This window comes from Sphaeramia orbicularis, chromosome 15 (assembly GCF_902148855.1).
Source record: "Sphaeramia orbicularis chromosome 15, fSphaOr1.1, whole genome shotgun sequence".
NCBI classification, from domain to species: Eukaryota; Metazoa; Chordata; class Actinopteri; order Kurtiformes; family Apogonidae; genus Sphaeramia; species Sphaeramia orbicularis.
Window position 1 is genome coordinate 40,850,348 of NC_043971.1, and position 16,875 is coordinate 40,867,222.

Sequence of the window (16,875 nt, forward strand, 5' to 3'; positions counted from 1 at the left end):
GCACACACAGCTGCTGCTTCCAAATTAGATGTGCACATGAACAGGTTGTGAATAAAAGCAGGAGGTCACGTTCACTTGCTTACTCACATTTAGACCACACACTTATACAAACTGACTCACTAACACACACACACACACACACACATACTGACTTACTTACTCATTCACTCTCTACTGTACAGTTTCCCATAACAGCAGATGGACAGACGGGCGACAGCATCCCTTTCCTGTAGTATGGCAGCCTGGGTTGCCATGGTTACATTTGACCATGATGGCAGAGAGGGAATAAATACAGAGACAGGGACAGAAATAGAGAAATGCGGTTCAAATCTCTTCTGACACAGACAGAAAGCGCTCAAAAATATAGTAGAAGACGAAAAAGAGGGAAAAAAAAAAAAAAAAAATCAGCAGCAGGGAAGTAAAAGGTTGTGATAGAGGAGTGTGTAGATAGTATATGACAGTTTAGAAAATGCGTTAAAGAAAGGTTACCCGTTCTGTTGCATGCCTGTTAAAAAAGCCCAGTGTTATCTCAACAAAATGGCTGACAGGGGGGACAGAGTGTCCTGTGTTGTTACTACTATTTTAAGATAAAGCTGTCTCCAAAATGGCTGACTTAGAGACTGCACACATTCTTATATTTTTGTCCACTGCTTGTGGTATTTTTTTTTTTTTTTTTTTTTTTTTTTTTTTAGCAGCATACCAGATTTCCCCTCACTTCTAAGTCTGTTTTAATGCATATGACCTTCATTTCACTTGATGGCCAGCTTCTGTTTGTGTTTCCATGTGTAGGTGTATACATCTATGTGCACTATAAGAATACATGTTTTTTTTTTTTTTTTTTTTAACATTTCTCAGCGCTACAAGGACACCGAATGTCACTTCATCACAGATTTTGCTTTAAATATGGCAGTAGGCATATGAGATTCACCAAGAAATTAACTATTAACGAATGATTAATAGAAATGACTGTTAACACTTGTACATGTAATGGGTTCTCATAAATGATAAAAGCCCGGTCACTTATCTCACCTCACTTTGCACATAGTCTCTTTGTAATACCCCTCTAGCTGCTCCCTCATCGCTCCAGGGTCTATATTTGAACTGTGCTTCATAGATTTTTGCAATCTGATTGTGTTTCACCACATCAAAAGAGAGATTTGTCTGTGAATGTTATCTTGGGAATTAGCACCCTCGCATCATCCTCTCTTATCGCAAAAAGGATCCTTTCTGTGGGCTCGCTAAATCTCCAGTGTGGTTTTTCGGCGTGGATTTCAATGTCTTGGAAAAATACTGCGGCGATAAGACAAGGATGTGATCTCTTTTGAGTCTGAAAAAGTACCTTCTCCACCCACCACTATTTTTGCACACTTTGATGGGAGAGCATGAGGGTGTGATTACATGACAGGGGGACTCCATGTTGAATTTAGACATGGTGGAAACAGTTAGCCTTGTAGAGGATTATGAGTTATTACACAAAGATAGTGTCACTCTGCCACACAATGCAGCTGGATTTAAACACTGATGACACCGACATGTCATGCACCGTCAAACCTCAAAAGAATAAAAGAGATTATTGTGGATTCAGGGAAGTTAAGAATCAGACCATTAATAGTGGCTAAAGACTCATTCAGTGCAATAACATAGTAAATGAACATTTGCTGTAACCTTTCATGTGTTCAGATCTCTAGTTGAGAAACAAAGTGTTTTGGTGATGAACATGTTCATTCATTCATTCATTTTCTGCACCTGATTTATCCCCACTAGGGTCACGGGGGTCGCTCTGGAGCCTATCCCAGCTACTTATGCGTGAAGGCGGGGTACATCCTGGACATGTGACCAGTTCATCACAGGGCTGACTAATGCCGCGTTTCCACTACGTGGTATCGGCTCAACTCGGCCTTTTTGCGTTTCCATTACGAAAAAGGACCTGGAATCTGGTACTCGGTACTAGTTTTTTGGTATCACCTCCACCAAGGTTCCAGGACTGGGGACCAGATACTTATTGGTCAGAGAGTTGTTTCTGTGACCCAAGGTTTTACAAAAAACAGATGTGGAAGTTGACAGTAAATATAGCGGTAGGTTAATCCACATGATAACAGCCTGCAGAACTACACCATGGTTTGTCGAGGAGGTTCAGACGCAAAAATTCAGCGTGAGCTTGACGAGACAGCACGCATCGAGCGAGTTTATCAGCAAATCTCTGAGCAGACGACATGGAAGTAACGCGCCGCATCCCTGTGACGACCAGGTACTGTAAAGTCTGTAGTATCCTGTAATGGAAACGGTCACCAGAAATAGGACCTGGTATCCGAGTTGAGTCGAGCCGAGCCAAGTCGAGCCAGTTCCAGGTAGTGGAAACGTGGCAATATAGAGACAAACAATCACTCTCACATTCACACCTATGGGCAATTTAGATTAACCAATTAACCTATCTGTGCATGTCTTTGGATGGGGGGAGGAAACCAGAGTATCTGGAGAGAACCCACGCAGACATGGGGAGAACATGGAAACTCCACACAGAAAAGCCCCACCCGCATTGACTTGTGTCGGAATCGAACCTTCTTGCTGTGAGGCACAAGTGCTATCCACAGCACCACCACTACATGTAAACATCTAAAATAAATGTTTTTCTTTTAGACATTTACAGTGATGCTAAACACTAGTACATTAGGGTGGTCCAACAATCATGGTAAAAAGTAAAGTTTCAGATAACCTCAATTAGAACCCTGCATTAGGTTTTGGCATTCAAAAGATGATTTAGGAAAAAATTTGGAAGAAAAAGGAGATGTTTTAGAGGTTGCACAAGTTGCTGGAAGTTTCCTGGAAATTGACTAATTTCGCATTTTCAGCATAGCCGAGCAGACCTGCTAAGAGAAGCAGCAGTACTATCAAGACCAAGGTTTTAGCGCTTCATCTAGCAATATATGTATGAAGTAAGGCCGCCCACATCTGTGGTACTTGAGTGAAAAATTGGTTGGCCTGGTATTCTTCGACTCCAGTGTGACACAAGAGCAGAAGCAGCTGATGGTTCACAACATGATGGAAAATGAAGGTTCAGAGGTTCCACTAAAACGTTGTGATGCCCTTAATCAAGCAGATTATGAAGGGAAACAGATCAGTGATTTTGTCACCACCAGCACGATGCGTTTCTTTGAAACGTTGAATCTGCCACAAACATTCTTCAGAATTCCTCCAGAAGACTGGGCTGGTGATGCAGACTTTCAGAACTCTGCTAAAATTGTGCATTCCAGAAAAGTTGTCAGTGATGTTGCTGAAAGAGGGCTGAAGCTTATTCAAGACTTCAACTGTAGCCGAACAAAAAATGAAGATCAGAAACAGTACTTGCTCTAAGTTGTCAAAGAACACAGGAGCATTTTTTGCAATTTCAGTAAAGCAACAGTGGTTGCTGGACTTTCTAAGTAACATTTTTATGCAAGTTGCAGTTTGATTTTGAGAATAAAATTACAAATTATTCGAATATGCTTTATTCATTTGGCTAGTTATGTTATAGTATATGGAGCAATCCTCATGTGTCTTGTGCAACCTCTAAATATTAATTAATTTGCATAAAATTTGGACCGAAGTAATTTGGCCAGATATGGAACCAAATGGAGGGTTCTAATCCAGAGAATGTTAAAAAAAAATTTTTGGGACCACCCTACTAGTACATGGTTTTTTGACCTACCTGTGATGAAACACATCAACTGTGATGATAATGCGCTTAAAAACTTCATAGTGCAAGTGAAAACAGCTCAACACACCACTTCCTTTGAAAAATGTGTTAACCCTTCCCACCATGCTAATGATGTAGCATCGTACTTTGGCATTTATTTACTTTCAGGAAACTGGTATTTAAACAACTGGTGCCAGGCACAACAAACCCCGCCCCTCACACATATTGTAGTTTATGTTGGCATCGATCAAGCTGATGTCATCATGTCTATGTGTGTGCGCTGACGTCAGCATAGACAAATTTTGGCCCTAGTAAATGCGAGAAAAAAAGATGTTAATTCATAAAAAATTTGAACTTTGACCTTCTTTTCCCAAAATGTAATCACATCTACTCTGGGTCAGTGGCAATCTATAAACCCAATTTGGTATGAATTCAACCAACAGTTTTGCTGCTAAAGTGATAACAAACAAACAAAGAAACAAACTGAACCAAAAACAATATTCCTTGCCTCCCCTCCGGGGGCGGAGTAAAAATCAATGATACCATCTCTAATCGTAGATGTACAGTTCACAGGATCTTCAATCAGATTCTGCCAGTTTGTTATACAGTCTACTTGGAAACATCGGACTCACATGGAGGTTGTGATTTTGCCTCATAAAAAACATTTATTTCATTGGTTAATTTGTCAGATTGAATTCTAAAAAAAAACTATTTAACCATCACAGTGACACAACAACACAGTTTTTGTTGTTGAATTTTGAGTTAAAAAGTGCTTCTGTGTCAGTTCTCTATGGGAAAAGACTGTATGACAGAATATTCTAACTATAGCACACACTTAAACAGATATTAAAGTTCAAGATGGACCTTTATTCAGCACTAAAACCAATACAAAACTCAAACTAACCCTCATGTGGTTCTGCATAAATGTTTCGTGAAACTGTCATACAGATGTCCCTGAACTAGCCTAATCCTGTCCCACATCCACACCTGGACCTTCAGACACTGATCAGCCCACTCTCCTTTTTCTCATTATGTGCCAGTTTTCAGAGTAATATGGTGGGTGGTGTTCAACACAGAACGAAGGAAAAGTTACACTTAAAAAGAGTATCACAAAAATATTAGACAGGTACAATAAACCTATGAGGAAATCAGCAGAATTCTTTGCTGACAGCGCATCTTTGTATGCAAAAGATTTCAAACCAGGTAAATGCAAGTGCAGTAAAACTGACACTATGGCACAGAAAAGAAGCTTTGACAGTGGAAAGTGCTTTAAGTGATCACAGTTTTAGTGACGGGCCACTTACATAGGACTTGGAGCAGAACCATAAAGTATATAGACTTATGGTATTTCCACCTACAGTTTTCACTTGGGATATTTTCATACTTGAGGTCTTGCAGGCACAATGAGATAAAGAAACTCATGTTCTGTCAGTGAAAAATGTAGACTTTGTAGTTTATTACACAAAATGCTGCACTGAAACTTAACAAAAATAAACAGTCATGTCTGCTTCTGATAGAGATAGATAAATGTGCATGTGTTGAGCCGCATCATGTGATAAATTCTTATGTAATAAAAGTTCAAAATGTAATAAGAATGTCACGTCATCTTGTAATAAAGCCGCATTATGTAATAAACTGACGCATTTTGTAATAAACTACCTCAATGCATTATGTAGTACATTTTTTCACATTACGTAGTAAGTTATTACAATTTGAGAAATTTATTACAAAACGCACTTGACACATTTTTATTTTTAGGAAAATGGACTGGAGCTTATCTCTGTGACATAAATCGATAAAACACACAATAAATGTTTGCTGTTCAATCTGAGGGTGTCAAGGAACATTTTTCCAATATCATAAGATACTGTATCAGACACAACTGACATGGCAATATAATAATAATGTGCTAAATGAATCTTTAAACTGTGTGGTTAAAGTTCTGATTACATTACCTGTAGCTCCTGTGACTAATTTCTTCTAAATTGCTCTGAAATTATATTAATTTGGATTGTTATTACATAATGAACCATGTTATTACATTTTTTTTTAAAAATAAAAATGTATCAAGTGCATTTTGTAATTAATTTCTCAAACTGTAATAACTTGCTACATAATGTGAAAAAAATTACTACATAATGTGTTGATGTAGTTTATTACAAAATGCGTCAGTTTATTACATAATGCGGCTTTATTACAAGATGACGTGACATTTTTACATTTTGAACTTTTATTACATAAAGGGAATTTATTACATAATGCGGCTCAACAGCATGGTTAAAACATTACCTTGTCAAGTGCATTGATAACGCCCAATCAAGCAGAGCTGACACAGACTGGATCCTGTCAGAATGGTTTAAAAGTCTCTGTAGGCTGTTTTGAGCAGTTTAACCCATACATACTGCAGCTCTGACCGAAACTGCAATTTGATGACCTTACCCGATGTCAAATAGGACACAGAAATTATTAAAAAGGTACATCTTTATACATTGATGGTTATCTGTTATCCGTTTAAATACTTTCTGACTTTATGTTATAAATGAAATCCTCCAGAGGCAGAATGGGCTCGCTACTTTCTGTTCTAATAAAAATCTTAATGGCACTTCAGAAGCGCTTAGAGTGTCCAGAGTGTGTTTTCATGTCTTTGGTAAAATGGTGAATAATATTGATTTTTCTCTATAAACGACTGGTGTAAAACCCACAGCTTCCCTGTTCTCTGAAATATTTATTACAGATTAATCACTTATTGTTATATATTTTATATGGCAGAGACAATTCTAAATTGACCCAGACCATGCTGTGAAGGTGCAGAAAACGATTAGGATTAAAAGGAAAGAAACTTGACAGGGAGTCAGTCAGTTAAAGCCCCATTCATCTAATATTGTTTTATTTTATTATTATGATTATTATGATTATTATTATTTTTTTTTTTTTTAATTGTTTATTTTATGTACATTACAAAACAAGACAAACATAGGGGACGTATGGGATACATTGAGTAAAATAAACCTTGTGACTAACAATTGTTTTTAGTAGTGTGGCGTTGAAGTGAAAATTGTCCATTTCTTCCATTTATCATGACGCTGCTCTTCTTCAGTCCTCAGTCTATGGGTCAGAATCTCCATCTCAAATATTCCATTCACAGTTTGTATCCAGTTGTTAGTTGTAGGTGGTTCTAATCTGCACCATTTTTTGGTAATAGCCTTTTTACAGGCTGCTAATAGTATTTTAAACAAATATCTACCATTTTTTCTTACATTATTACCAATAATACATCCAAAATACATCATCAAACATGTTTTAGGAACTGCATAACCCAGTATCTTAACAATTGTTGAATATACATTATCCCAGAATGATGCAAGTTTAGGACATGACCAAAAGACATGTGTATGATTTACACTGATATCTCCACATTCTCTCCAACAAGGTTGAACTCTGGACATATATTTAGCTGTAATTTTAGGAGTTATGAAAAATCGAATAATATTTTTCCAGCAATGTTCTCTCCATGTTCTTGAAGAAGTGGTTAACTGTTGAGTTTTCCATCTAATATTGTTTTAAGTGTGATTACGAACAGGTGACTCAGGAAAAATACTCAAATCAAAGTAGTGATCAATTTTAGCTGGATAAATATGATTTCTATAAACAATATTCATGTATGTTTCAACAGCTATACAACAAAATTCAGATTTACACTGGACAAAAACATAAACGCAACACTTTTTTGCTCCCATTTTTCATGAGTTGAACTCAAACATCTAAAACTTTTTCTATGCACACAAAAGGTATATTTCTCTTAAATATTGTTCACAAATCTGTCTGAATCTGTGTTAGTGAGCACTTCTCTTTGCTGAGATAATCCATCCACCTCAGAGGTGTGTCAAATCAAGATGCTGATTAGACAGAATAATTATGGCACAGGTGTACCTTAGGCTGGCCACAATAAAAGGCTACTCTAAAATGGGCAGTTTTACTGTGTTGGGGGGCCAATAAAAAAACAGTCAGTATCTGGTGTGACCACCATTTGCCTGTTGCAGAGCAACACATCTCCTTCACATAGAGTGGATCAGGTTGTTGATTGTGGCCTGTGGAATGAAGGCTGACGTCAGGTGGACATCAGCAAACCACTCACCCTCACGATGCCATACATACTGTCTGCCATCTGCCCAGTACAGTGAAAACTGGGATTCATCCCTGAAGAGAACACCTCTCCAAAGTACCAGACACCATTGAATGTGAGCATTTTCCCACTTAAGTCAATTACGACGACAAACTGAAGTCAAGTCAAGACCCCGATGGAGACAAAAAGCATGCGGATGAGCTTCCCTGAGATGGTTTCAGACAGTTTGTGCAGAAATTCTTTGGTTATGCAAACCCATTGTTGCAGCAGCTGTCCAGGTGGCTGGTCTCAGACGATCTTGGAGATGGCAATGCTGGCTGTGGAGGTCCTGGGCTGGTGTGGTCACATGTGGTCTGCGGTTGTGACACCGGTTGGATGTACTGCCAAATTCTCTGAAACACCCTTGGAGATGACTTATGGCAGACAAATGAACATTCAATTCATGGGCAACAGGTCTGGTGGACATTCCTGTAGTCAGCATTACCATTGCATGCTCCCTCAGAACTTGTGACATCTGTGGTCATTGTGCTATGTGATAAAAGTGCACATTTTAGAGTGGCCTTTTATTGTGGCCAGCCTAAGGCACACCTGTGCAATAATCATGCTGTCTAATCAGGTTATGCAAACCGATCATTGCAGCAGCTATCCGGGTGGCTGGTCTCAGGCGATCTTGGAGGTGACAATGCTGGATGTGGAGGTCCTGGGCTGGTGTGGTCACATGTGGTCTGTGGTTGTGAGGCCAGTTGGATGTACTGCCAAATTCTCTGAAACACCTTTGAAGACAGCTTATGATAGAGAAATGAACATCCAATTCAAGGGCAACAGATCTGGTGGACATTCCTGTAGTCAGCATGACCATTGCATGCTCCCTCACAACTTGCGACATCTATGGTCATTGTGCTGTGTGATAAAATGGCACATTTTAGAGTGGCCTTTTATTGTGGCCAGCCTAAGGTATACCTGCCCAATAATCATGCTGTCTAATCACCATCTTGATATGTCACACCTGTGAGGTGGATGGATTGTCTCGGCAAAGAAGAAGTGTTCACCAACACAGATTCAGACAGATTTGCAATAAATATTTGAGGGAAATAGCCTTTTGTGTACATAGAAAAAGTTTCAGATTTTTGAGTTCAGCTCTTAAAAAATGAAAGCAAAAACAAAAGTGTTGCATTTATATTTCTGTTCATTTATGTTTTCCCAAAAAGACCTTGGCTTTAAATCACTATTTGCTTTTCCATTGACCCTCAAATTGTACAAATCTAACTTGCACATAAAAATTTGCCTAATGAAAAACTGACAATTTCACCAAAACTCTCCTTTTTCGATTAAATGTTTTTGCATCTGGCAAGAGGTGGTTTTTAAGGCCTAGCGAAATTGGTATATCACGCAAAATTGCAATGGAAAGACCTTTTACCATAGCTAGAGTCATGTGAAAAAAAAACAGATGTTGACAGATGTTACAACAAGCAAAGAAGAAGAGTTTTAAAAGAAGCATGGCACAGTATGTGTGGACACACCGGGATATTAAATAATTATTTAATTTAGAATGGGATAGAGAGGTAATATAGAATAATAATGAATATAAATGTATAAATGAATGTAAATCAATGTGATATTTATGTTCGTCGGCATGTTTATGGAATGATGTCTCGTGTCATCTCGTGATAACAAATAAACAAATCATCGCATTTGTGATTTAATGGAAAAACCGGCATTACGCACTTCTGTTTTTTTGACGTTTAGTAAATATTGGTAAGGTTTTTCACAGATGTCCAGTGGAAAAGCTACTACTGTTACTAATGGAAAAAAAATGAATGATGAGCAGACAACATAGAAAATACAGGCTGTAGGTCAGCTGAGTATGTTTTAGGCTGGTGATGACAGTTAAAGCACAACTCACTAAGGGGTTAAATAAAGGTAGGACAGGGTATAGAAGAGTAGATAGATTAAAAGCTGCATTTTCTTTAGCAACTTTTCAGTTGCTTCATGCAGTCTCTAAGCAACAATGTCTCTGAAAAGGTCTCCGGACAAAGAACATGGTCATGATCTTAAAAACAACTTCTCATTCACATAATAAATACAGATATGAGTGGCTACATAACAAGTAGTTAGCTCAGTCACCCTTTACTAAAGCCTGCACTTGATAGAAATGAAAAACACATTTAAAATCATTAAATCACTTATATAAAAACTGAACTTTATGCTACCTCGTCACTTATATAAGGAGGTGGGAGGTTTTTGGAGATTTTTGTGCATGTGTGTGTGCACAGACTTGGAGATAAAGAGATGAAAGAAAGATGTCAGATTCATCTTCTTCTGTCTCCACATCCTCTGTTACCAGGTGAGATGGCAAAGGGCGGAGAGCTGTTCCTCTGTGTATTCTGTCTGGGTTTCAGCGTGGGAGTTTGAAAAGGCGATCGAGTTGAAATCACAAAGACACAATGACTTCATCTCTAAGTGAAGTGAAGAAGTTTTGCAGCTCAATAACCTCTGTTCCATTTGACTTTTCTTCTTTTTCACTTTTGTCTATTGGCACCTTCCTGGCAGACTGTCATGTCTATCTGATGTGTTTATGTTCTTTAATTACACTCCAATTCATCAGCAATGGTTTTCTGACTAAAGATGCAAGGATCCAGTCTGTATAAACATGTCAAGGTCTTGGGGTCTTCAAAGGGAGGCCAGAGTCTGAAAGGAGTCCCAGGGGAAAAATGGATCGGTTCCTCAAATAAACACGTATTTTATGAAAACTGTTGGTTTGATAACAACCACATGACCTTTGTGGTGATATGTAACGTCTCATCTATATACTAGCAAATTATGATGCTGCCTGATATGACCGCACTGTAACTAAATTATTGTTTTTTTTTGAGAAGTGACAGTTTGAGACCGATTTGCAGCAGCTCTACAGTCTGTCATGTAACTGAACCATGACTAAATATGCATTTTTATATCTTTTTCCTTCTTTATATTGTCAAAACCAGAGGTAAAATTGACCAAACTTAACAAATATGTCACTAATGTGTCCTATCATGGACAACAAACTAAAAGTCTTTAACATTATTTGAACATTCTGTGATTTTAGGATAAGACAAGCTAAACGTGATCAAAGATTAAGCAATTATCTACAGGTCAGCTGTATGTTTTCATAAACAGTTAAGCTGGTCAGACTGGGATCTGCTCTTAGCTTGCTTTAGCTACTTTAGCTAAATTAGCCTTAATTTGGTATTGCATTGAAATTTTTCTTTGCATTGTTAGCGTTGTTCAATAACCAACTTATTAGACTAATTTATTTGTTAATTTATATTACATTGGGGGGGGGCTTATTTCAGGAAAATTTCCAGATTCAACTTTAGCTCAGATTTTCTAATGCTCCCATGTCTTGGGAATACAAAAATGTGGAAAAAAATTTCAAATCAATTGAAAGGGCCAAAGGCCTTGGGGGATCCCACCAGGAAACTAGAAGCACTCGGAGAGCGCAGACCTCCGCCAAGGCTGATCAATGGCCCCCCCCGTGGGCCCCCCCACGCCAAGGAGGTTATGTTTTTGCCAGGGGTTGTTTGTTTGTTTGTCTGTTTGTCTGTCTGTTAGTGTGCAACATAACTCAAAAAGTTATGGACAGATTTTGATGAAATTTTGTGGTCTGCGCCCCCCCCCGTGGGCCCCCCCACCCCCGATCACCTCCAAAATTTAATCATTTCTTCCTTATCCCATTTCCAACAAACCCTGAAAATTTCATCAAAATCTGTCCATAACTTTTTGAGTTATGTTGCACACTAACGGACAGACAAACAAACAAACAAACAGACAAACAAACAAACAAACCCTGGCAAAAACATAACCTCCTTGGCGGAGGTAACAAACAAACCCTGGCAAAAACATAACCTCCTTGGCGGAGGTAACCAGAGGGAAGAGAACTTAGGACATATTGATAAAATGTCAGAATGGTATGAATTTTTGAAAAAAAAGGTATTTTGGGGACCTTTAACCTACAACATGACCTTAACATTAGACTTTTCATAGTACAAAATACTCTTACGATACAATATGGCACTGACAAGATCATTAAATGGCCCATCATGAACATATTTATACATTGCACTGGACAAAAGAGTGGAGAAGCTATAAAAGCTGTGATTTTCAGAGTTAAAAAAGTAATTTCGGGGGGGGCAAAATTTACAAAAAAAAAATTACACAGGAGTGTTTAGAACATCTTGTTGCATCAGAAAATCAGGGCTCAAGTGGTATTTGATATTAAGCCCCCTCCCCCCCTTAATTACATTACACAGAGTCATTATCACTGTTTTCACTGTATGTGTGTTAAATTTATCAAGGAGCTAATATTATTTGGTACTATTTAATGTAACATTTCTAAATTAGCACTGTGGTCTATGTTTTCGGTACCTTAGCATTAGCCTGAAGTTGGCCTTAAAGAAGTCAATTATATCCCTATGCGTTTTTAAGAGTAGTATTAATGTTGACAAAATTGACTAAGTCCAGCAGAGCGTATACAACTGTGTAACTTCTCATTTGCCAAGGTCATGGTTCACCTTTAGTAGGTTTTGAAGTTCAACTGGTCTGGTTTTGTTCTTGAAAACATTTAATCTCTCATCCAAGAAGACCAGTCCAGTTGAATTTTGGAAAGTACTAAGGATAGGGCCTATGCAGAGGTGGAGCCATTCAATATATGTCCACATGTCTATGTATAGAAGTTAAGTCAGTGTCAAGTTAAGCCAATTCAATTGTTAAGTCAATTCAAATGAGGTCGACTGAAATTTTTGGTAACTGATAAAAAAAACAAACAAAAAAAAAAAACCAACAACTTACTAATAAAAAAATATATGGTGACTTTAGAGAGACAATCACAATCCATAAAAGACATGACAAACTGTGAGTCTGAAACTGAAGCACTGTGGTACTGTTTATCTTTCGTTGTGGTCAGTTTCAGATGCTGCAGCTCTTTCATAATTCATAGTTTGAGTTCTTGTTTGTTCAGTATTAATTTTCAGCCTTGTAAATCCAAGCTGGACTGACTGTACATATCCTGACCAAGGAAAATAAAATTCTCACTTTGTGCAGTAATCTACACCTGGCTTTACTGCCTCCAACCATAATAATATACATTATATAGCCTAAATGTCCTCTAAAATTAACGTTTATTTGCAGCATAGTATAGCAAACTATTACATGATCCAAACAAATTAATTTTAGCAAAAAAAAAAAAAAAAAAAGTCTCAGTTTTGAATGTCTGCGGTCGGCAGAAAGTTGTGATGTGAAAATGGGGTCACAAGCCAAAAAAGGTTGGGAACCACTGAGTTAAGTGCTCGATTTTGTGGTCAAAAATACATTTGTTTACCATTTAAACTGCGATAATGTATGCAGAACTTATCAAAAACATGTCAAATACTTTTTCTGAAATACTGTATATTATAAAAGTTGGGGTTCCCTGGAATTGTGTCAGACTGAGGAACACCAAAACATCACATGTGGTTCTCCAGAATAATAGTCCACAAACCAGTCGTTGTGCATACAGTGGTTTCATCCACTTCTTTAATGCGTGGGTGTTTTTCTCAGTAGTTTCCCATGTGTTTCCGTTCTGTCCTACAGCTCAAGCTCAAGTGTCCTCTTGTAATTTGTCTACTTGGCTGAAGTGTCCACTAGTTGTTCTAAGCATTTTCCAAGTATCTTCTGGGTCAGTCTATGTATCTTCTGACTCCTCAAGTATCTTCTGGTCATCCCAAATGCCACCCTCTTTAGTCAGAGTATCCTGTTGTCGACTCACCGCAAGTCAATCTGTTCTCTTTAACTGTCTTCTAAAAGTCAGGAAGTGTCTCCATCTAAATCAGGGGTGTCAAACATGCGGCCCGGGGGCCAAAGAGTCTAATCTGGCCCGTGGGATGAATTTGCAAAGTGCAAGTTAGGGCATCAAACTCAAAAATAATATCATAATAACCTATAAATAATGACAACACCAATTTTTTCTCTTTGATTTAGCACAAAAAACATGAAATTCTGAAAATGTTTAGATTAACAAACTATCCTTTAACAATAAAATGTGAATATCCTGAACAAATATGAGCAACCTGAAATGTCTAAAGAAAATTCAGTGCAATTTTGACAATATTCTACCTGTTACTAAATGTTTTGTGCCTTTGTAGATCGGATCTGTAATGCATATGTATAAATGATAAGTTGAGGCACAATACTGATAAAACTGTACCTATATTTCTTAACAAATTTCATTTTTTACAGGTTATTCACGTCCTTTTTGTTTGGATAGTTTGTATCCTGGCCCGCGGGATGAATTAGTGAAATACAGAAATTACACTGAAGATATTAACAATCAAGGATGTCAAAATAATTTTAGTTCAGTTCAATTTAAAATGGGTCAGACCAGTAAAATACTATCATAATAAACTATAACTTTGTTTTAGTGTTAAAAAAAAAGTTAACTTACACAAAAATGTTAACATTTACAAACTATCCTTTTACAAAAAAATGTGAAAAACCTGAACAAATATGAACAACCTGAAATGTCTTAAGAGAATTAAGAGTAATTGTACCAATATTCTGTCTGTTATTAAATGTTTTGTGTATTTGTAGATCCACTGTGATCTGTACGTTGCAATGAACATGTAAAAATGAGAAGCTGAGGCTAAATAATGGCATAAATTGTTAAGATAGCACTTTTTTTTCTTAATAAATATCATTTTGGTCATGGTTTGTTCATGTTTTTCCACATTTTTTTAAAGGATAGTTTGTAAATATAAACATTTTTATAATCTTACTTTTTTCACTCGAAAACATAGAAATTAGACATACAAATTTTTAAAAATTGATATTATTTTTGTGTTATTATGTTATTATTTTAATGATCCGGCCCACTGCAGGTCATATTGGGCTTTATGTGGCCCCTGAACTAACATGAGTTCGACACCCCTGATCTAAATAAACCTCCGCTAATTTTCTCCTTTTTTTTCTCTGTCTTGTTGTTCCCTGTTTTACATAGTTGCCACATGGAGGGAAAGAACCAGTACGATGACCCCAGACGAGATGCCTTCCTTCATATGCAAACTCCTGTTTCCACGGAGACCACACATCCGTTTTCTTGGAGCGGCCACGTGGAGGTGCGTTCAGGCCCGTGCGTTCTTTCCGAGCGCAAAGATCCCAACCCCACCACTCGAAGCTTGCGAAGGCCCAGCCGCCACCACAGCCACTCCCCGCCACCTCCGTTTCGCTCCTGCTCGATCCCGATCATCCCTTCTGTCCAGTGTCACCACGACAACGAGGTGTCTTGTATGCAAACTAGCGTCACCCCAGCAACCACAACGATGTCAGTCACCTGCGAGGCCACACCCCGCAAAGAAGAGAGGAGGGAGAAGGCAGTGCACGCCGCGTCGTCCTGCTCGTCCGCCATCGGCCAGCAGCGGGATGAGGTGGCGCTGCTGTTGGAGGAGGCACAGGAACAGCTCAGGGCGTTGGCGTTGGCTCACAGGAAGCAGGAGGAGGGCGGGGTCAACGGCAACAGCAGCAGCAGCACCTCCGCCACTGCGCTTGTGGAGGCCAGAGAAACTGTTTGCTTCCTGAACCTTAACGGAGGAGGAGCTGGAGCACTGAGCTGTAACGGGCCCACGCAGACCCAGTTGCTCAGCCCCAGCCAATCACACAGAGACGTAGGCCAGAGCAGCCAATGAAAAGACACCATTTAGGACATTCACTTTTGGTTTGACAGTGTTTGATAGACTCCAGTGTTCTGCATCTGTGGGACATAAATGGAAATGCAGAACTGAAAAGAAAAAAAAAAAAAAAAAAAAAAAAATGTAATATCGTGGAAATTCTGAAAATGTGCTGATGATATGCATACTGTATGGATCCAAACATACAAACACTTCTCAAGTGGCCGCCTTTACACCGACTGACAGTACAGAAAAAGAAAAAAAAGATATTTACATGCATTTATTTACAAAACAAGAGAAACACTTCTACTTAGACAAAAAGAAACCAAATAGTCTGTCAAATCCATGGTGTTTTTAATTGTAAAAAGAATATATAAATATATATATAAATATATATGGATATAAATATATGGAATTCAAAAAGTGACCAAGTACAAAGTTGAAGAACACAGGAATGATGTAACTATTTTTCTTTGTTTTCTTCTCCCTGTTTTGTATTAACTCTGTCATACTTTGGTTCTAACTGAAGAACTCCTTCAGGGTTTTTATTGACGTCCAACCACACGTTCACGATCTGTGAGTCTGATTCTGTGAGCGCACACGGAATCCAAAAAAGGAGCATCCGCACAGATTCCCCCTCCTCTTGCCTTCTGAAAAACCTGTCTACCCAAGCCAAGAATTACAGTACGGCCCTCTGCGGTAACCAACAACACTTTGAGGATTTACAACACAAAACTCCCCTGCTCTGTGTGTTATTGTGTGCTGCAAAGAAAGAGAGGGGGGGGGGGGGTAAAGAAAGAGACGCTGGGAAGGGAACAGCTTCTTCTACACTTGGATGGTGTTGAGACGGAAGATTGTTTAAGACATCTTATCTTAGATGCTGACTCCCCTTTGACCAGATCAAACCAATTAAGATAATTTTTCGTTTTTGTTACAAATTATATTTTCACACACACACACATACACACAAACACACACATTTGCACCCACACTCACTCTGTGCATTATTTTTCAGCTGGGTTTGATGATCAAATAACTGGACAGAAGGACAATGGAAGGACCGAGGGCTAATGGTCAACACAGGAGCAAATGGAACAGTTTGATTTAATTTTGTTTGCCATTTTTGGTTAATAATGAACAACGCTGCTTTCTGGGGCTGATGGGAGGGAAAACTACATGGTTTGGGTAATGAAATAAGAAATAAATGTCTCTATGTTGTATCCTATGAATTGGAAGCTTTTGAATCTCTGTATGACGTTACAACCAAATGTTACTGGTGACAAAAAGTAAAAACTGGTTGCAATTCTGGTAAAGATTTCTTTAAATTACGACTGTTTTGACTGGTTGTTTTGAAGATACTTGGACTCCCTGATACCATCCTGACCAAACACACACACACCAAG

General features: G+C 38.3%; 1 protein-coding gene across 2 annotated transcripts in view; it reads left to right on the forward strand.

The window, feature by feature from the left end:
- Positions 1-16,255, forward strand: part of nrg3a (neuregulin 3a) — a 1,091,065-nt gene extending 1,074,810 nt beyond the window's left edge. For both annotated transcript variants that reach the window (XM_030156113.1, XM_030156114.1), the window contains one exon: positions 14,806-16,255. In XM_030156113.1, the coding sequence (XP_030011973.1) occupies positions 14,806-15,490 (685 nt within the window). In that variant the 3' untranslated portion in view covers positions 15,491-16,255. The remainder of the gene's footprint in view (positions 1-14,805) is intronic.
- Positions 16,256-16,875: the final 620 nt, after the last annotated feature.